The sequence below is a fragment of the Vicia villosa genome, linkage group LG2 (genome assembly GCF_029867415.1).
Source record: "Vicia villosa cultivar HV-30 ecotype Madison, WI linkage group LG2, Vvil1.0, whole genome shotgun sequence".
NCBI lineage: Eukaryota > Viridiplantae > Streptophyta > Magnoliopsida > Fabales > Fabaceae > Vicia > Vicia villosa.
Genome location: NC_081181.1, coordinates 100,492,698 through 100,516,149, shown reverse-complemented (window position 1 = coordinate 100,516,149; position 23,452 = coordinate 100,492,698). Strand labels below are relative to the sequence as shown.

The following is a 23,452-nucleotide window of genomic DNA, read 5'->3' as shown; positions in this document are numbered from 1 at the left end:
ATTTATTTCGGTGAATGTTAATATTTATTTATTTGACATTGCTATTATCTTAGGGTTTGTTTAATTCAAATGAAGGGGAGGGAAAAAATTTTAATGGAGGAAAGGGAAGGGTTTTTTGTAATTATATATATATATATATATATATATATATATATATATATATATATATATATATATATATATATATATATATATATATATGTTTGGTTCAAACGAGAGGAGGGAGTGGTTTCATTTAAAAATATGTTTGGTTCACAAGGAGACGGGAAGGATTTTAATAATAATTTACAATTTTATCTTTGTAATTTTATATAAGTGATATGATATTCAAAGGTGGAAGTTTCATAAATATTTTTTTAGAAATAATATTTGTATAATTGAGTGATTAAAAAGTCATAACGTATCAAATAACATTAAAAAATTGAGTACGTTTGATTCATATTATAACTCTCGACACAAAATAAATTATGCATTGATAACAACTTTTGAATACATAAAATAAATTATAATAAAAAACAAAAAATTATAGTAACTATAATTTTTATTAAATAAAAAATAAAAAATAATTTGAAGGTGAAGAATAATTATAATAATTGATTTAATATTAAAAATCAAATTCCCTCCCCCTCCCTTCCGATTCGGAGGATGCAAAAAGTATCATTTGGAGGGATTTTACTTCTCTCCTCTCCCCTCTTAAAAATTGAACCAATCAACATTTCATTATAAATATTCCCTCAGAGAAACATGTATCTAATCAAATTTTGTTGACTATATAGTTGCATGTAACTCTTGTACATGCATATTAAATATCAGACTAATGTGTCTATCCAAAAAAAACAACTCAACTAGTTTTTAAAAGATTCGTTGTCCAAAGGGGAACAAATTACGGTATGATCCATCATAAAAGACATAATAAACTTTTTATGGTTAGTTTTATTTCGCTAGTCGTTGTTACATTGGCAGCATATTCCCATGAACAACTTATATATCCTCTAAAAAAACAAGATAGAACAGCATCACTAAGAATATCATATCATCGCATTTTAAATTAGACAAACATTGTATTTCTATGAATGAACAAAACAAATAACATTTTCTAATAAATATGGAAAATTAAACTCCTACTAATAGATAATACATGAAGCATCATTTTATCTAAATGTCAAATGTCATGTAACTTGAATTGAACAGCCAATGAGTTGAAAATCATTTGTGCATTTAGTTAGTGGTTGTAGTATCATATGCTGCCCTTGCCCTGCAGATGGGCTGGTATTTGGGAAGACAAAAATATGCACTTGATGAGTTGAAAATGTCACAAGACATTTCCAACATAGCATCACAAAGAACCAGATTGAAAATTATGCGCTTGCAATTAACTTGATCACTGGGCTCTCTGCAGCAGCTTTTCAGCCATTATTTTCTGTTGGACACCACTCAATGTCTCTGAGTTTATGAGCGCATTAGCTACAATGATAGTTGTAGATGGAGACGAGGCATTGACCTATATGGAAGAAAAAAATTTTAAACAGAAGACTTAAATAACAAAGAAAATCTCCCGACTCCCGACTCCCAACTCATAAATATTGGTCAATCTAGAAATGAGACAAGAAATAAAAAAAAAGTTTAAACTAAAAGGCATCCGCATACCCAAGCACGTCCATTCAAGCCAACTGCTATCTCGAAAGAGAGTTTCTTCCCTAAAGTATCAAGTACTGGACATGTTGGTGAGCTGAGAAGCCTACAAACAACATACAAGTTCTCGTATCATGATCTGTTAAAAGTATGCATGGACAGAAAAACAAAATTAAATTACGTACATTCTTGAGAGACCGGTTGAACACTCAAACATATAGCCTTCCTTTAGGGCACCAAACTCTCCTGCTTTCCCACTGGCTAAATAAACACCATAAAAAAAAATCAAAGATAGAATTGTGTTGCAAAAATAAAATGGAAAGAAACATAATATTAACCGGAGAATTTAAAACTCCGTGATGTAAAAGTGACCATAAAAAAAGAATTTAAAAATGAAGTCAAAGAATAAGGAACCAACCATCAGTACATGACAGCTCAGGATTCATTCCAGGGTTTGCTTTCACAACTCTCAAATAGAGCAAAGCACCTACCTGCAAGGTGAAGAATTAGGTTATAAAAACACAACCTCCTACAAAAACAAGATATGCCGACAAGGAAACATTATTTAACAGCATCGGGGGAAAGACAGGTCAAGTGTTGGTTTCTAGGGCAGAAGAAAGGAAAAAAGAAACTATTTAACTATTATTGCATGTTATTATCTCTCACAATAAATAATAAAGCATCCAATATTCTAGTTTGATCAAATGGTAGTACATTACATTCATATCTAGTCATCTTTGTGGCTGTGTGATCACATCTTAAATGAAAAAATAAACAAAATATACTATGTCAGTTCGTTCTAGTTAAGAAGTGTGGTTATGCCTAACTCAACCCTATAAAACCGGCTTATAGGGTGAGGATTGCCCCCACTTATAAGGACATGTTCAGGCCATATATTGTCCGATGTGGGACTCTTAACACACCCCCTCACGCCCAGGACTAGACAACTGGAGCGTGGAAATAAATGGCGGGTGGCCCGATAGCGGAAACCATAGAAGGTGACCCACCGGATCTTAAACGAGGCTCTTGATACCATGTTAAGAAATGTGGTTGGACCTAACTCATCCCTACAAAACCGGCTTATAGGGTGAGGATTGCCCCCACTTATAAGGACATGTTCAGGCCATATATTGTCCGATGTGGGACTCTTAACAGTTCTTTTCACATTTAGTGAATCCAAGAGATTTGAGTGGAATACAAGATCGTCCTGCAAAGTGCATTCTTAGAAAAAACTTGATAATCACTAAACCCCCATTTGGAGATAGTCTATCAATCCAGATACATGATTCAGACCAAGAAATACTTGAACCTTTTCTACATACACCACTAGTATTGATTTTCAAACGTCCCTGTGAGCATTCAGAATGTACTCTCTTTCATTTGTTTTTCTTGATTGATATAGCATTGTCTCAATTTTATTTATGAGACTGACAATCCTATGCAACAAAAGATTTTAATTTGCAAAGAGAAGTCCTAACAAAGGGGGAAAGTATTAGATATGAAACTTGGAAAGGCACGAGACATCAGCAAAGCAAAAAATTGCCAATATATTTTCCATTGCATGTTATCTCTCCTAATAAATAAGTATATGGCAAGCTGGTATTTCTCACAAAATTCCTATTTTATTGAAGGAGTTTAACACTCGGGGGGTCACTCTAGGTTTTTAAAACTTATGAGGCAGGAAACCTCAGTTTATTTGGAGGGCATACAGAAAGATAATCAACAAATAGTGGCTACTTGTGAAGTGTGTCAACAGATAAGTATCAAATCCTCTCTTACCAACAGGTCTCCTTCAATCACTCTCAATTCCAACACAGGTTTGGGCTGATATCCATATGGATTTTGTAGAGGGCCTCATAGAGGTGCACGGTAATGATGTTATCATGGTCGTAGTGGATAGACTTGGCAAATGTACCCATTTCATTCCTTAGACATCCTAATACTAGTTACTACTAGAGACATTGCAGAAATTTTCACAAAAATAGTGGTCATATTACACATGTTTCCATCCACTATTGTCTCCGGTAGGGGCAAAATCTTTCAGTCATTTTGAGACCTGAAAATTAACTAATTCAATGCCCAAAATCAAGTATGCTAAAGAAATGTACTGTAGATCAATACAAGGTTATTTCTATTGCTAGCCTACGGTTACGAAATGAAATCCATATCGTATAACTTTGGGTTCACAAGTCACAACAATGAAATCCTAATTCCCTCAACAGCCATGATAATTGTCAATGTCTTAATGTATAAAGCATAGTAACGATAAGATGTTGTCATGACTTAATATGGAAAAGTATACCACAAAGTGAAATAATGATCCTAAATGTGTCTTTATTTTATATAGAAAATTTCTCTATCAGCCATAAAAAAATCATATGCAGAAATTAAACATAAAGCATTTTACAATTCTACCACTATGAGTCGAGAGAGTCTGAGATATCAAAATATCAAATATAACTTACACAAATAGCATACACATAAAATTTTTGCATACCTCAAACTTAGGTATATTTCTTCTTGTTCCTCCTTCAAATGCAAGCACCGGTAGAAATGCTAATTCAGGTCCTTTTATATCCACGAGAAAGTTCTGCATAAATATGAATTGGAATTTTAAATAAAATAGAATAAAACGAAAGTCAATTGTTTTCAAGGAAATAGAAAGTAAAAGAGTTAAATTGAACCAAACAATTTGAGGTAGAAATGCAAATTCAGGTCCTTTATGATTTTATAGTAGTTTTTTCAATTTATCTTTTAGGCAACATTTATAACCATACATTAACTTAGAACATAATGAGGAAGAACACTGGCAATGTTGAGTTGGTTACACGCATAGTTAGAAGGTTTGCTACCACTTTTCTTAATTTGTAAGACTAAAAGTCAAACTTAGAAATATGTTCACTGCTGAAAATTGGTTGAATTTTAGACTAAAGTAAACACCGAAATAAGATATCTCTATTCTATGCCGGAATAAGACAGTCGAACATAGAATAAATCCCAAAATAAAAGTAAAAAATTGGAAACCCTAATTTCAAAATTGAAATCCTAACACTACTTGCCCAATTGACACCAATAGTTAATATAATAGAATTTATAAAAACTGCACACGACAAGAAAGTAGAGCAGACCTCAAAGACTAGTATGAGCTTAATAACTGGAAACAAAAATAAGAATTTACTTACATCTGATCTGGAGTCAACAACAATTCCAAGAACCGAATCCTCTGGACGGGGCACATACTGTACAAAACAGCATAATCAAAATATGAAAGGAGAAAAGAAACATGTTACAAAACATAATGAAAGTGAACAAGTAACATTGAAAAATCAACATCACCGCATCAGTCAGAGAAAGCCTTTACACCACTATACTCACCCTCTTTTGAGAACTTTCAACCCAATATTTATTTGGCTTGGAGAACCTAAGCCTGCCGGCCTTCATAACAGAAATCACATCACCGTCCTAAAATTAGACACAAATGAGAAATTGTTACTAATATAATGGAAAAAACTAGCATAATATCATAACTCATAACTACATTCCACTTTGTTCAAAGACACCCTATTTAGATTTTTAAAAAAGAGACACTTCACTTAGCTGATTAGCGATGTGAATCTATCTATAATAAAACTACCTGACGTAGACCGCCTCCAAGCTTAATAGTCTGATTTGTCATGCTAGATAGGTCAAGAATCACATCTCCAGGATACTATAAAACCATAGACAAAAAATTTAGTAAGACAAAAGATAATACATAGTATTATATTGTATCCATGGAGAAACAACAGAAACGACTCACCACTAATTGATCTACAAAGTTTGTAGAGGAATCGGAGGATTTAGTTTCCATTGAATGGAGAAATAAAAGCAGGATGTAGAAAAAAAATGGCTTTTAGAAGTCCCAACAACTTTCTATTTAAACCTGTAAATCCAAATGTTAGTATTCATCTATGAAGCAGAGACACTCCAAACATGACTCTTGACACTGACAAGGCAACACTAATAATAATTTTGAAAAAATAAATAAATTAAACATAAATAAGCGTCGAGTATCGTGCAGGTGTCCTCTCACAACTGTAAAATCATCCTTCAATCATATGATAGAGCTTTCAAATCAGGACTCAGCCAAAAATCGGTACCTAATAAGTATGAACTCTACTGCCATGATAAAGTGATGAATAATATGTATTGGACTAAATTACCCCCGGTAAATAAACCTAATTGCGGCCATTAGTGGCGTGATTGCGGCGGTGCGGAGGGGAGCGGCCGCTGGCCGCTACAGTGGTGTCCTATTCCTCGAATTCACTATGAAGAATCGCAGTAGAAGGAAGAGGGATAGTGAAGAAGAATTAAAAAACACATTACCTGTGGCGCTGCTCCTCCTCGGGTTGAAGGAAGAGGATACTTAGATAACTCAAATTTTGCAAAGTCACGCCCCCAATATTATTGAGGTTTAGGGTTTAACTAACTAATTTATATATCATCATAATTAAAATATTGGCTAACTATTTAAACTTTACAACATCTTATCTTAATTTTATCTTAGTAACAAACTCCTCACCGATTCTGATTTGTTACAGGTATTTATTTATATAATATATTTGTTTTAAATTAAAATTAAAATTTGAATCAAAATTTTTAAATCATAAATACTATTTTTGTATATAAAAATATTTAAATCAAGAATTTAATGAAATGCACCGACAGTGTAAAGCAGTTTTACACGGTCAGTGAAATCCAAACCGTTAAATTATATAAAAATTTAACTTTTCTTTTAAATTAAATATAAAAATTTACTTTTAAGGGTTGTGATGTACTGACCGTGTAAATAGTTTTACATCAACAATGCACTACCTTTGAACTCTTAAATCAATAATAAATTTTTTTTCAGTATACAAATATTAATTATGTTTATGTATCATTTAAAAAAAAATATCTAAATCAATAGTAAATTTTCGTATATAAAAATATTTAAATTAATAATAATTATTTTTTCGAATACCATTTTTAAATCAAAATTTTTTGGATCACAAATACCATTTTGGCATTTTTCATATATAAAAATATTTAGATCATTAATAGATTTTTTCTATATACAAATATTATTTATGTTTAGGTATCGTTTATAAGAATCGAAGAATCTCTCAAATTCTAAACAGTCAAGGGCATACACCCAAGTGGGCCCGAAGCTACTTCCCGATCAGTCAGGGGCATCATACGATTACTAGGGGCATGTCGCCCATAGTGCACATCTCATAAAGTCCTCGCAAGGCGAATCTTCCCAAAGTTCCTACTAGCAGGGGCAAATCTATGCAAGTCCAGTTCGACATCTTGATCAATACTCAGTGACGTGTCCTAATCAAATCCAAGAATGGCAGGTACTATAATACTAGGGGCAGTCCTAAATCCAGGAATGGCGGGTACTATAATACTAGGGGCAGTCCTAAATCCAGGAATGGCGGGTACTATAATACTAGGGGCAACATTCAAGACACCCACGTCTTCCCACAGAGCCGGGTTCACAAGATCATATCCCCACAGAGTAATCATCTTCAAATGCTCTCGTCTCGACAAAGACATGACTCCCCAACAGAGTTTACACCTTCAACGCTACCGGTCCTCCGACACTTCACTTTCCTCCAACATGGCGCATTAATATCTTTATCACCAATCAGGGTACATCAAGTTACTGATCATCCCCAAGCAGAAATCATAAATCCCCAGCTGAGCATCTTTCAAGACGAAATCAAACATCAAAATCACAGAGACCTGGAGATTTATTCTCTCGACTAAGACAACATAAATCATGTTTGCATACCATAAATCATAAACATAGTCATACATCACATACATACTGAACTCACACATAACATACAAAGCTTCTCATTCATTTTGAGATACTCATTACATAAACGCATGCATCATGACATAAGAAAACTAACCTCTATTTTTCAGGATATTACTATCTCTATCTGCAAGAGTTAAGTCGACACCTTTGACGGTTCCTTAACAATCTATTCTCAAGTATTAAGTCGACACCTTTGACGGTTCCTTAATACATCAAGAGTTAAGTCGACACCTTTTACGGTTCCTTAACGACACACTTCAGATATAAGTCGACACCTTTGACGGTTCCTTATACAATCTATCTACATATCTGAGTCGATACCTTTGACGGTGCCTCAATGATATGCTTCAAAGTTAAGTCGACACCTTTGACGGTTCCTTAACAACCCACATCAAGAGTTAAGTCGACACCTTTGACGGTTCCTTAACGATGTATTTCGAATTTAAGTCGATACCTTTGACGGTTCCTTAAATAACCCAACACAGACTTGAGTCGACACCTTTGACGGTTCCTCAACATTCAAACAAAAAAAAGAAGACAGCAAAAAGCAGAAACTTCGCAACAATCCATACTCCAACAACTACCAGATGGCATCTACAAGCCCATCTCCGACAAAAGTCCCTACTTCAAATAGGCAAATTTCTTGGTATTCTTGTGTTCAATCATCTCCAACCTTCAGATACCGACTGGCATACAGACCACTCTACATCTTCAGGTTTAAGATAATTGAAAAAGGGCAGCTGTCATACCCCAAAATTTGCCCATGCTATTTTCCATACACAAAATCAAATCAAAACACAAAGTTCCAAAACACACTCTCCTATACAAAGGCTCTAAACTAGGGTTTGTTTCTTTCAAAGGAAAATCAGTTAATCAATGGCTCCAAAGCTCTTCATATGGCTCAATACATCTCACAATATCTCTATGACAAGTATCAAGGCTCATTTCAAAGAATTGGTCACTCATTTGTCCAGAAAGTCAACAGTCGACTAAATTAACCTAAAAGTCAACTGTGGTCAAAGCAAAGTCAAAACTCCTGATTTTTTGTCAACATCCTCATTATGAAGTGTCATTCACCATTCGATCAAGAATTGATCATGGTTCATCAAGGAGATTTAATCTCAAGGCCACAAATTTATAGTGATTAGTTGATTTTATATTGAATTTTTATTCACTTAAAAATAATATAAATCAAGTAATTAAGATAATAATCAAATAGTTGAATGGGAGAGATATCTAACCAAATTCAAGCACCTCTAGGCCCAATCATATGTTTCTTTTTTATTTATTTTATTTATTTTGGATTTAATTAATTTAAATTCAATCTTAATTGAAATAAATAATGAAAATATCAATAATATTGGACTAAAGCTTATTTTGTGATAAAATAGTTAGAAAATATGCAGAATATTTGATTGACAATACATGGCAAAAGAATTGGAGAAAATTTTGGCAAGATTTGTTTCAAATTTGGCAACTTTCAATCAAATTCCAAATCAAAGATTTCATAGACATTTGGATCAAATCTCTTGCCCTAATTGGTTTCACTATAAAACCAGAATGCAGTATAATGACAAGGGGAGAGGACTCGGCCTCCAGCAAAACCGTAAGAATCCCAAAGAGAAAAAATTTCGAGTTCAAGATTTTGGGTCGATTCAAGTGGTCTTGGTGATTAAAACAGCTCCTGGGCACATCATAGAGGGACTTTCGCGAATTCTCCAAGGTCCTAGCATCAAGAATCGCGTCGAACTGGCCACGGGTTTGTTCATACCAAAAACATATTCGTTTGCTTAAATTCATCATGCATAAATGTATTTTGATGTCATATTATTGATTTTTATGGTGTTTAGATCGTTCTTAACTCGTTAATTCTTTCTCTGCGTGTATATACGGCAATTTGCCATGGTTGGGTTTTAGGTTTTGTGCTTTAGGGCTTTTTGATACAAGATAAATTAGGCCAAATTATAGGCATGGATGAAATCGCAGGGGTGATACGAACTCGACCATGGTCCTCTTTTTTTTATTTTCATGTTTGTTTAAGGGTCTTATGTGAATCACAGGTGTTATAGATACTAGCTTTTCGTGGCTGATTCCTTGCAAAGTGCTGTAAAAAGCGTTCGCAGGTTTGCAGGCAAGAAGATGATGAGTTGCTGGCATCTCATTGGCAGCGCGCACATTTGTTGTTAGGTTATCCTGCTTACGTATATGATGATAAGGACGCGTGATACTTGCAACAAGCACGTTTGGTTCGGTTGGCAAGAGGCGTGCGTGATGTCTACCCATAGTCCTGGGATCGATCCTCACCTGGGACAAACTTTTCTCTATTTTTCTCTAACAAATCTCACCTGCAGATCCAGTATAGCGTCTCCATCACCAATCTATGGTGCACCACCAACGATCCAGCTATCCTATCATCCCAGTACCAGATCAAGCGGTCCAGGAGTGTACACCCATATCATGCGCCTTCAGCCATGCCACACTGAATCATAAGCTGAGTTCTATATACTTTTATTTTTTATTTCAATAACTATAGTTTATGTATTGCCTATTTATTTAAAAAACTCTTTTAAATTATTTCTTTTGAATTCCTTTTTATAAAATCTTTTATTGTTAATAATTTTTTTTTCTTTCTCTCTTTATATAATTAATTTGATGATAATTCTTATTTGATTTAAATAATGAAATGGTTAGTTTAATTTAATGATTAGATTAAAATGCTTACTAGGATTAGACAATTTAATCAAAAGTTTATTTGTTTTGCCGACTTAATTAATTGGGTTAAAAACCAACAATTAATTTGTAATTTTTATTTATTCTATTAACCAGGTTAACTTGTGCCCTAATCAGGGTTCACAAGAATTTGCCCTACACTAAAATCTTTCTTTTTTTCTATGCCTTTCCAGGTTTGCTTTTCAAATGCCTTCCGACCGCGCGCCACGCCGCCAAATCAAAAGCTAAGTTTCTATTTCCCTTTTCTTTAAAATATTATTTAACTTTTATTTTTTTTGCCTTTTCGCCCGAAATAGGGTTTGTCTTGAATTAGCCATACACTCACTACATCCTTTTTCTTTATGTCCAACTTTTCAGGGTTGTCATAAAAAACTTCCGCCCATCAACCTTCATCAACCGAAGCTAAAGGCGCCAAAGCTACGGACGTTGGTAACCCTAAACCCTATCTATTTTTATTATTACTTATGTCAAACCCTATTAAGGGATCCGCTGGTTTCTTATTCCCTTCCCCAATTATTATGTAATTGTTTACTGGTTGTATTGATTGGCCTTGAAGGCACTTAAATTGTGATATTATTTTTACTGCGTTGTTAGTAATCTTAGGGAGTGCAAACCATGAACTGAACATAGATCACCTAACTACAAGATAAATGTAATCGAATACAACCACGTGATTGTTGCACCCACACACCTTTAGGGTAATCCCTCTGGTTGCCTTTGTTGCCTGTTGCCTTGTTGCCTTTAAGTGTACTAAATAGTCAAAGTCCCTCGATTCCGAGGATACCTAAAGCAAAACAAAATGTTGCCCTAAGTTCATTATCATCAATTCTGCCCCTCGAAGCTGCCTCGGTAAAAACATGATGATTGTCCCTATTGCTAAGGTATCCTCGCATGATGCCTAAAAAGATTAATGACTATTATATCCTTCCCTTAGACTACCTGCCCTCTTTATGGCATGGGACAGTCTTATGGCGAACGATTACTCGATGACCCTTAAACATCCAATTGAAAGACTTCCTGCCCTTCATGGTATGGATAGATCCTTTCGCCTGAAAAGCTAAAAGAACGAATTTTCAAACTTAGGGTAGTTGCTACTAATTGCTTGCTCTAAATTCAAAAACTATTTTCTCACTCTTTTCAAATAAAGTTCAAAAAGACTACGCTTATTTACAAGCTAAAGTTCTTATTCAAAATTTCTATTCATACACTGTTTTTTTAACAATTCAAACAAACAAAAGTGAGCTAAGCAATTAAGAGCCCATGGATAACCATGGATGCAAAGGGTGCCTTACACCTTCCCTTTGCATAACTTACCCCCCGAACTCAAAATCTTTTAAAAGGTCTTTTCCTGTTCTTTTAGCCTTTCCTAAAATTGGATAAAATAAAAGTCGGTGGCGACTCTTGCTATCCGCGACATTTCGATTAATAAAAAGTCAGTTCACCGTGTTACAGAACTGGCGACTCTGCTGGGGATGCTTTCGAATTAAAAGAGGGGTTACCTTAAAAGTTTAGGAATCACTTAAATGTTTTCTATTGTTTGCTTTGTTTGTTTTATTTTTCAGGGGCGTTTTGGGAATTAACTGAAGGACGAATCCTACACCCGGATTCAAGAACATCTAAGATAGGAAGTGGCATAGTCATGGCGACCTCCTTCATGTATGTGGAGGATTGGTCAATATGAGAGTTCACGCTTAAGTTAGGCCCCTATGGGTGTTTGCATGCTTCTCTTGTATGAGGGAGGTTCGTGCGGATGTCCGTGGGTGAGTCGGAGCTTAAGGACCTTTAGTTACCTTTAACCCATCTTGACTTATAGGAACGTAGTGGGCGGACTACTCTTGATGTATGTTGAGAGCATAGTCGCTACCCGATACTACAACTCAGATAGGTTCTTTCTCAAAGTATCATTGCATGGTATGTATGTATCATGTTCGAGGGTGCTTTAGGAGGGCTGACAATTCTGAGTCACTTGGTAGAACCCGTTGCTGAAATATCCTTATCCATAGAAATACCCTTGGGAAGGACACCTGATCAGACTCCATGCAAGCCTTAAGCCAAAATGGTGTGACTTGTGTGGTTTGTTTGTGTTTACTACTAACCTTTGTTTCCCTGCAGGTTTTACTAAAAGACTTGTTTACCCTTATTATCTTACGCTTTGCTTGATGCACTGCATTCACATAACATCATGACATCATGACATCATAAGCATAACATAATTAACTAACCCTTTCAAGGATCTTAGGGATTTAGAACGCACAATTTCAAGTACTCTTATCAAGGACTGAATTCCTATCCAGGGGCAAGAGGATTTATTTTCCTCTGGCCACGTACCTTCCAATTCAAAGACATCGCACCTATCAAGGGGCAAGAGGATTTATTTTCCTCTAGCCATGTATCTTCAAATTTAAAAGTATCCCGAATCAGAGGCGATGACCCACTCGATATGGTGAGCTTGATTCTCAAAGAAGGATGTTCAAAGACAAGAGTTAGAATTCTTCAGACAAAGACGCGACCAAATCACTTTTCGATGTTGCTAACTTAACTCCTAAAGATCCTTGAAAACATTGCATTCTCATTCATGACATCGCATATTTCTAACTTTGTTTTCAGGTTCCGCCTCGACAATCATTCCTCTCAGATATAATCGAGCTAGAGATTCATTCTGACAAGCCCTTTTACATTCCAAAACTTCGTCAAATAACTCATCGACTCTAACAAGCAAGCATTCTCTATCAGATATGGTCTAATGTGCGACCCGTTCCGGTATTCCCTATCAGATATGGTCCAATGTATGACCCGTTCCGGTATCTTCAGTCAGATATGGTCTAATGTATGACTCGTTCTGGCATTATTCATCAGATATGGTCTAATGTATGATTCGTTCTGACATTCCCCTTCAGATATGGTTTAATGAATAACTCGTTCTGATATCCTTCAACAGATATAGTCCAATGTATGACTCGTTCTGACATTCCAACAGATATGGTCTAACGTACGACTCGTTCTGCTATTCCTCAACAGATATAGTCTAATGTATGGCTCGTTCTGATATTCCTCAACAGATATAGTCTAATGTATGGCTCGTTCTGATATTCCTCCTCAGATATGGTCTAGTGTATGACTCGTTCTGACACTCCTCTACAGATATGGTCTAAAGCATGACCCGTTTTGGTCTTCCCAATCAGATACACATTCCGGAAGCTCGAACCCCGGATACTCTGAATCTCTACACCAAGTCCCACAACAACGAAGAAAGTCAGACGTACCTAAGCGTCAATTCACCAAGATAAATATGTCGTTGGCTCAAGCATTACAACATCTGTTGAAAATCAGATTGATTACTCTGAGGGATGCTCCTAAGAATTCTAACACCTACTATAAACCCAATGCGAGGTGCGCGTACCATTCCAACAGTCCTGGACATGACACAAACAATTGCTGGACATTAAAGAATAAGATTCAAGATCTGATCAATGACGGAGAAATCAAATCCAGCCCTCCTGAAACCCCTGTGGTGATCACCGCTCCTATGCCTAGTCATGACAAGATTGATTGACATCTCGACGGATGAACTTTTGGATCATTAGATCTACTTTCATTTGCATGTTTCTTCTCTGTTTGTTTAAACATTCAAATTATGATAGACATTATCTGTTTTAATAATCATCATCAGTGCATTGCATATGTTTGTCTTGAATAAATTATTTCGCTACCGCTCATTCTAAACTGCATCTTTACTTTGCATGTGTTTTGTGACACTCAATTCCTGCTAAAGTTGTATACCTTTTGAGGGAGGATGACGAAAATGATATCGCAACCTCACACAATATGCTTTTGAATGGACTATGCTGACGATGTATATGCATTGTTTCAAATCCTAAATAGTGGAGATATAAGGATGTTAATCCCTCGTCAACCCCTTTGAGCCTAAGAAGTAGAAGTTTCTTTCTCGTGCTAATTAAAACCCTTGATCATAACCTGGGGCAGGGTAGTTCTCAGTTAATTTGGTTGTGCATTCTATTTTAAGAGAATCATCCAATACACCTTTCAACAAAGGTTTCAATCGCAAGCGTTCATCCGCACACATCAAAGAAGTGTTGGAGATGTCAATCAAAAGACAATGATGGTTCATCAATCATCAAACAAGGCAGTCAATATCTTTCAAAAAAGAAAAAAAATGAAAAAACGTATATACAAAGAAAAGCCTACTAAGTCAAAAAACAAAAAGATGACTTAGGCAAAAATCAAGGCATCCCGCTGACTGTAAACTCAAAATAGACAGTTCAGGCAAAAGTTAGGGATATCAAAAAGATGAAAAAAGAGAGAGTTAATAAATTCCTGAACAACTCAAAGTTGTGAATACCAAAAGGAAGAAGTGACTGCCATCTCAAAAGTTCTCTTTGCTTGTGAACCATCAACATTATCAAAGGCGCAAATCCAGAAATCTCTTGGAACCTGAATGCATAAGTTGAATTAACGGAGTTTAGGACGGAAGATCATCACGAAGAGGGGTGGGTATAAATAAACTTTGAGCCTTTATCCTTTGCTTCTTAAACCGTGAACCAAGCCACGTTACAACCCTTGAAAGTCCTAATTGAAGCATGGTTAGTTCGAAAGCATACTGTTACCAAAAAGGTATCCTGACTCCTTAAGGTTTACCACAAATGCTGAGTTGACACTTCGTTTTTTTACAAACATCACGTTTTTATAAACATCATGCTTTTACATATCCAATTTTAATGTTTTTCAACAAACTCAAGACAGACATATGCATTGCATCTCATGAATTAATTATTAAACATATTCTGCTACATAATTTCAAATGTTAGCATCAGAAAGAACTAGCACAGGGTATGACTAATGACTCAAAGTTATCCCAACCAACAAAGATTACTCCAAAGAAGCAATGTATCCTACATATACAAGGGGCATGACGCAGTTTATCCAATCAATCTGGGGCAATCAAGTCAAGAATCGAAGAATCTCTCAAATTCTAAACAGTCAAGGGCATACACCCAAGTGGGCCCGAAGCTACTTCCCGATCAGTCAGGGGCATCATACGATTACTAGGGGCATGTCGCCCATAGTGCACATCTCATAAAGTCCTCGCAAGGCGAATCTTCCCAAAGTTCCTACTAGCAGGGGCAAATCTATGCAAGTCCAGTTCGACATCTTGATCAATACTCAGTGACGTGTCCTAATCAAATCCAGGAATGGCAGGTACTATAATACTAGGGGCAGTCCTAAATCCAGGAATGGCGGGTACTATAATACTAGGGGCAGTCCTAAATCCAGGAATGGCGGGTACTATAATACTAGGGGCAACATTCAAGACACCCACGTCTTCCCACAGAGCCGGGTTCACAAGATCATATCCCCACAGAGTAATCATCTTCAAATGCTCTCGTCTCGACAAAGACATGACTCCCCAACAGAGTTTACACCTTCAACGCTACCGGTCCTCCGACACTTCACTTTCCTCCAACATGGCGCATTAATATCTTTATCACCAATCAGGGTACATCAAGTTACTGATCATCCCCAAGCAGAAATCATAAATCCCCAGCTGAGCATCTTTCAAGACGAAATCAAACATCAAAATCACAGAGACCTGGAGATTTATTCTCTCGACTAAGACAACATAAATCATGTTTGCATACCATAAATCATAAACATAGTCATACATCACATACATACTGAACTCACGCATAACATACAAAGCTTCTCATTCATTTTGAGATACTCATTACATAAACGCATGCATCATGACATAAGAAAACTAACCTCTATTTTTCAGGATATTACTATCTCTATCTGCAAGAGTTAAGTCGACACCTTTGACGGTTCCTTAACAATCTATTCTCAAGTATTAAGTCGACACCTTTGACGGTTCCTTAATACATCAAGAGTTAAGTCGACACCTTTTACGGTTCCTTAACGACACACTTCAGATATAAGTCGACACCTTTGACGGTTCCTTATACAATCTATCTACATATCTGAGTCGATACCTTTGACGGTGCCTCAATGATATGCTTCAAAGTTAAGTCGACACCTTTGACGGTTCCTTAACAACCCACATCAAGAGTTAAGTCGACACCTTTGACGGTTCCTTAACGATGTATTTCGAATTTAAGTCGATACCTTTGACGGTTCCTTAAATAACCCAACACAGACTTGAGTCGACACCTTTGACGGTTCCTCAACATTCAAACAAAAAAAAGAAGACAGCAAAAAGCAGAAACTTCGCAACAATCCATACTCCAACAACTACCAGATGGCATCTACAAGCCCATCTCCGACAAAAGTCCCTACTTCAAATAGGCAAATTTCTTGGTATTCTTGTGTTCAATCATCTCCAACCTTCAGATACCGACTGGCATACAGACCACTCTACATCTTCAGGTTTAAGATAATTGAAAAAGGGCAGCTGTCATACCCCAAAATTTGCCCATGCTATTTTCCATACACAAAATCAAATCAAAACACAAAGTTCCAAAACACACTCTCCTATACAAAGGCTCTAAACTAGGGTTTGTTTCTTTCAAAGGAAAATCAGTTAATCAATGGCTCCAAAGCTCTTCATATGGCTCAATACATCTCACAATATCTCTATGACAAGTATCAAGGCTCATTTCAAAGAATTGGTCACTCATTTGTCCAGAAAGTCAACAGTCGACTAAATTAACCTAAAAGTCAACTGTGGTCAAAGCAAAGTCAAAACTCCTGATTTTTTGTCAACATCCTCATTATGAAGTGTCATTCACCATTCGATCAAGAATTGATCATGGTTCATCAAGGAGATTTAATCTCAAGGCCACAAATTTATAGTGATTAGTTGATTTTATATTGAATTTTTATTCACTTAAAAATAATATAAATCAAGTAATTAAGATAATAATCAAATAGTTGAATGGGAGAGATATCTAACCAAATTCAAGCACCTCTAGGCCCAATCATATGTTTCTTTTTTATTTATTTTATTTATTTTGGATTTAATTAATTTAAATTCAATCTTAATTGAAATAAATAATGAAAATATCAATAATATTGGACTAAAGCTTATTTTGTGATAAAATAGTTAGAAAATATGCAGAATATTTGATTGACAATACATGGCAAAAGAATTGGAGAAAATTTTGGCAAGATTTGTTTCAAATTTGGCAACTTTCAATCAAATTCCAAATCAAAGATTTCATAGACATTTGGATCAAATCTCTTGCCCTAATTGGTTTCACTATAAAACCAGAATGCAGTATAATGACAAGGGGAGAGGACTCGGCCTCCAGCAAAACCGTAAGAATCCCAAAGAGAAAAAATTTCGAGTTCAAGATTTTGGGTCGATTCAAGTGGTCTTGGTGATTAAAACAGCTCCTGGGCACATCATAGAGGGACTTTCGCGAATTCTCCAAGGTCCTAGCATCAAGAATCGCGTCGAACTGGCCACGGGTTTGTTCATACCAAAAACATATTCGTTTGCTTAAATTCATCATGCATAAATGTATTTTGATGTCATATTATTGATTTTTATGGTGTTTAGATCGTTCTTAACTCGTTAATTCTTTCTCTGCGTGTATATACGGCAATTTGCCATGGTTGGGTTTTAGGTTTTGTGCTTTAGGGCTTTTTGATACAAGATAAATTAGGCCAAATTATAGGCATGGATGAAATCGCAGGGGTGATACGAACTCGACCATGGTCCTCTTTTTTTTATTTTCATGTTTGTTTAAGGGTCTTATGTGAATCACAGGTGTTATAGATACTAGCTTTTCGTGGCTGATTCCTTGCAAAGTGCTGTAAAAAGCGTTTGCAGGTTTGCAGGCAAGAAGATGATGAGTTGCTGGCATCTCATTGGCAGCGCGCACATTTGTTGTTAGGTTATCCTGCTTACGTATATGATGATAAGGACGCGTGATACTTGCAACAAGCACGTTTGGTTCGGTTGGCAAGAGGCGTGCGTGATGTCTACCCATAGTCCTGGGATCGATCCTCACCTGGGACAAACTTTTCTCTATTTTTCTCTAACAAATCTCACCTGCAGATCCAGTATAGCGTCTCCATCACCAATCTATGGTGCACCACCAACGATCCAGCTATCCTATCATCCCAGTACCAGATCAAGCGGTCCAGGAGTGTACACCCATATCATGCGCCTTCAGCCATGCCACACTGAATCATAAGCTGAGTTCTATATACTTTTATTTTTTATTTCAATAACTATAGTTTATGTATTGCCTATTTATTTAAAAAACTCTTTTAAATTATTTCTTTTGAATTCCTTTTTATAAAATCTTTTATTGTTAATAATTTTTTTTTCTTTCTCTCTTTATATAATTAATTTGATGATAATTCTTATTTGATTTAAATAATGAAATGGTTAGTTTAATTTAATGATTAGATTAAAATGCTTACTAGGATTAGACAATTTAATCGAAAGTTTATTTGTTTTGCCGACTTAATTAATTGGGTTAAAAACCAACAATTAATTTGTAATTTTTATTTATTCTATTAACCAGGTTAACTTGTGCCCTAATCAGGGTTCACAAGAATTTGCCCTACACTAAAATCTTTCTTTTTTTTCTATGCCTTTCCAGGTTTGCTTTTCAAATGCCTTCCGACCGCGCGCCACGCCGCCAAATCAAAAGCTAAGTTTCTATTTCCCTTTTCTTTAAAATATTATTTAACTTTTATTTTTTTTTGCCTTTTCGCCCGAAATAGGGTTTGCCTTGAATTAGCCATACACTCACTACATCCTTTTTCTTTATGTCCAACTTTTCAGGGTTGTCATAAAAAACTTCCGCCCATCAACCTTCATCAACCGAAGCTAAAGGCTCGTCAAGCCGCCAAAGCTACGGACGTTGGTAACCCTAAACCCTATCTATTTTTATTATTACTTATGTCAAACCCTATTAAGGGATCCGCTGGTTTCTTATTCCCTTCCCCAATTATTATGTAATTGTTTACTGGTTGTATTGATTGGCCTTGAAGGCACTTAAATTGTGATATTATTTTTACTGCGTGGTTAGTAATCTTAGGGAGTGCAAACCATGAACTGAACATAGATCACCTAACTACAAGATAAATGTAATCGAATACAACCACGTGATTGTTGCACCCACACACCTTTAGGGTAATCCCTCTGGTTGCCTTTGTTGCCTGTTGCCTTGTTGCCTTTAAGTGTACTAAATAGTCAAAGTCCCTCGATTCTGAGGATACCTAAAGAAAAACAAAATGTTGCCCTAAGTTCATTATCATCAATTCTGCCCCTCGAAGCTGCCTCGGTAAAAACATGATGATTGTCCCTATTGCTAAGGTATCCTCGCATGATGCCTAAAAAGATTAATGACTATTATATCCTTCCCTTAGACTACCTGCCCTCTTTATGGCATGGGACAGTCTTATGGCGAACGATTACTCGATGACCCTTAAACATCCAATTGAAAGACTTCCTGCCCTTCATGGTATGGATAGATCCTTTCGCCTGAAAAGCTAAAAGAACGAATTTTCAAACTTAGGGTAGTTGCTACTAATTGCTTGCTCTAAATTCAAAAACTATTTTCTCACTCTTTTCAAATAAAGTTCAAAAAGACTACGCTTATTTACAAGCTAAAGTTCTTATTCAAAATTTCTATTCATACACTGTTTTTTTAACAATTCAAACAAACAAAAGTGAGCTAAGCAATTAAGAGCCCATGGATAACCATGGATGCAAAGGGTGCCTTACACCTTCCCTTTGCATAACTTACCCCCCGAACTCAAAATCTTTTAAAAGGTCTTTTCCTGTTCTTTTAGCCTTTCCTAAAATTGGATAAAATAAAAGTCGGTGGCGACTCTTGCTATCCGCGACATTTCGATTAATAAAAAGTCAGTTCACCGCGTTACAATGACCATAAGAAAAAACGTATCCATCCACTTTGCCATTTTTGCCGGGGAAGAAGAGAAAATATCTATGAGATAGAAATTTGGGAAATGAGTGAAATTTGATGTGAGAATTTATGTTAAAAATGAGGGGTATATATATATAGAGTGAAAAGAAGGATGGAGACGTTGGGGAATGAAGTGATACCGTACAAAAAAGGAAAATTTGAGTGGTAGTAGGATTTGAAAGAAAGTGTATGGTAGGGTTTGAAAAGAAAGATGTATAGAATAAAGTTAGGATTTGATTTGAAAGAAAGAGATTTGAAAACAATAATATAGTACAAAAATTAGTGGGAAAAAAAACTAATAATAATTTAATTGTTACTAGTACAGTCTGAATCCCCGGACTCTGCGCCTGCAAAATTTAATTCTGTACCAATTGCGTCAGTATTATTTATCTGAAAATAAATCTCAAATAAACAACGTGTGAAGTTATAGACAGTATTTGGCGTTTGTGTAAGAATAAATTCAACAGCGAACCAAAATACCGTATAAAAAATATTCTAAAAACTGAGTATTCATAAAATCGGGATATTTATGAAATAAAATCCAAGATTATATGAAACTCCCAATCTTTAGACAGAAGTCGGTTGCCTTCTCTCTGAAAAAAGATGCGGGCAAATTTGGGGGTATAACAGTTGCCCCTATTCAATCTTCTTAAACCTGAAGAGACCGATTGGAATCTAAAGGTAGAAGATGATTGAATATTTAGATGCCCTGAAAATTTGCACTTACCTCCACCGGAAGTGATGCTGGAAATTGCATTGAATGTGCTTGAGAAATATCGTTGGCGAATCAAAACATTACCTGAGATGGGCTTTCAGATGCCATCTAGCGAATGTCTTGATGGTTTGTTCATCATAATGAATCCATTGATTATATCTTGATGAAGGATTTGAAAACCTCTACGTTGACCGTTACGGAACCGTCCGAGGTTACCGCTTTAAATCTTGGAGGTCGATCATTACAGAACTGTCCAAAGTTTCCGTTTTAGATTTTGAATATTGATTGCTTTAAGGAACCGTCTGAGGTGTCGACTTAGATCTGAAGGTAGATCATTAAGAAACCGTCCAAGGTATCGACTTAGATCTGAAGGTAGATCATTAAGGACCCATCCAAGGTATCGACTTAGATATGAAGGTAGATCATTAAGGACCCGATCAAGGTATCGACTTAGATCTGAAGGTAGATCATTAAGGACCCGTCCAAGGTATCGACTTAGATCTGAAGGGTAGATTATTAAGGAACCGTCCAAGGTATCGACTTAGATCTGAAGGATTTGAAGTTGTTTATTCGACTGTGGTATAGCCCAGAAGCGTCAGAATGAGTCACCATTAGACTGTATCTGCTTTGCTTGTTTAGAGTTGATAAGTGATTTGGAAAGAGAGATCTCTTCAGAATGAATCTTTGGTTTGATTATATCTGAGAGGAATGCTTGTCTGAATAGAATCCAGGAGAATATTGAGAATAACTTGCTGAGGATATTCGTCCACCTGAAAAAACCAAGTTAGTGACATGCAATATCATGATGCATAGAATGTATATGTTGAAATTCTCAAACTACGTTAGAACCGTGCATGTTATGTATGCGTTTGTCATGAAACATTATATGCTATGTATGAATATGTGTATGATGTATGATGTATGGACATGACTTATGCAGTTTAGAGCGTATCAAACTTCTGGTTGGGAAAATAAATCCTTGTTTGTTATTTTGTAAATGAAGGCATTATAATCGTTGATGATCTTTGCTATCTTGTTCGAGTATACTCAGCTGGGGAACTTCCTTACGGACCAGGATGCTCTGTTGAGGGATCTTTGACTACCGCTTGAGGATGAAGGTAATTTGAAAGTTCTGATTTTGATGCACCTTGAATGGGATTAAGAAAGAGGTGTAATCCTCTGATGCACTATTTGATCAAGCCTTGGTGTGGAGGATCACACCTTCTGGGGATAGTGATCTTGAGCAGCCCTGCTGGGGAATAAGGTTTCTCGAATCACTTTGTTGGAGAGAAAAATCTCATTGAGGATTCTGCTGAGAAACGTATCTCTGTTGGGGAACTTTTTCTTCTGATGCTGGTTTTGGGATGATGTCCAGATGATTGGGACATTACCTGAATGCTATTCCTGTTTTTCTTATAAACATCAATCATATTCAAATGCATATGTTCATTCAAAATTATCATTGGGACGTTTATGCGTTCAAAACAGAAAAAGTGAAAACATTGATTTTGAGCATGAACTGTATTGATTTTGAAAGAGAGCCATAATAGGCTAATTAGTACAAGGAGACAAAAATCCTAGTAGTAGGAAATTGTCATAAAACTTTGAAAAGTACTTATAAAGGAAAATAGCTATGTGAAAACAATCCAGTCAAGTTTCAACTCTGCTATTGCCAATCTGTATTTGAGTATCTCATCCATCACTTGTTGGAAGAAAATGATTGGACTGATTGGTGCCTTTGATGTGTTGAACCTTGAAGGTGAGTAGGTAGCCAAACGGGACATAGTCGTACGCTTTATTCCCTAACTTTTGCCTAGGCTGCCTTTTCAGGTTTTCAGCCTACCGGGATAATTATTATTTATTTAGTCTCTAATTTTTGCCTGGATCGCCCTTTCAGGTTTTCAATCCACCGAGACGCTCATTTTTGCCTAAGTTGCCCTTTTAGGTTTTCAACTTAGCGAGCTTTTCTTTAAGCGAAGTACTTTTTGACTATGTCCGCATTTACAGGGTATGGGAAATCCTCGCCATCCATAGTGGTAAGCAACATGGCTCCACCGAAGAATACCTTCTTGATTACAAATGGTCCCTCATAAGTGGGAGTCCACTTGCCCCTGGGGTCACCCTGTGGTAAAATGATACGTTTGACAACAAAATCACCGATTTGATATGCCTGACTTTTGACTTTCTTGTTGAAGGCTTTGATCATACGTTTCTGGTACAACTGTCCATGACAAATAGCCGCAAGCCTCTTCTCATCAATCAAATTTATCTGGTCCAACCGAGTCCGAATCCAATCGTCTTCGTCTAGGTCGGCTTCTTTCATAATCCTTAGGGAAGGAATCTGAATTTCAATTGGAAGAAATGCCTCCATACCATAGACTAAGGAGAATGGAGTTGCCCCTGTTGAGGTACGTGCTGAGGTGCAATAACCTTGAAGAGCAAAAGGTAACATCTCATGCCAGTCTTTGTAGGTTACTGTCATCTTCTGGATGATCTTCTTGATGTTCTTATTGGCAGCTTCCATGGTGCCATTCATCTTTGGTCGATATGGGGATGAATTATGATGTTTGATCTGGAACTGCGTGCAGAGTTCGGTAATCATCT

The 23,452-nt window shown here is 36.2% G+C and overlaps 1 protein-coding gene across 1 annotated transcript; it reads right to left on the bottom strand.

Annotated features, from left to right (window-relative positions):
- Nucleotides 1-1,020: 1,020 nt before the first annotated feature.
- LOC131651698 (uncharacterized) lies at nucleotides 1,021-6,150 on the bottom strand. The gene is made up of 10 exons (XM_058921377.1): nucleotides 5,998-6,150; nucleotides 5,432-5,554; nucleotides 5,267-5,341; nucleotides 5,008-5,094; nucleotides 4,815-4,871; nucleotides 4,130-4,222; nucleotides 2,051-2,123; nucleotides 1,818-1,893; nucleotides 1,648-1,738; nucleotides 1,021-1,501 (listed from the first exon to the last, which is right to left on the bottom strand). Exons 2-10 carry the CDS (start codon nucleotides 5,480-5,482, stop codon nucleotides 1,382-1,384), a joined length of 723 nt encoding a protein of 240 aa, XP_058777360.1. The 5' UTR covers nucleotides 5,483-5,554; nucleotides 5,998-6,150; the 3' UTR covers nucleotides 1,021-1,381.
- Nucleotides 6,151-23,452: the final 17,302 nt, after the last annotated feature.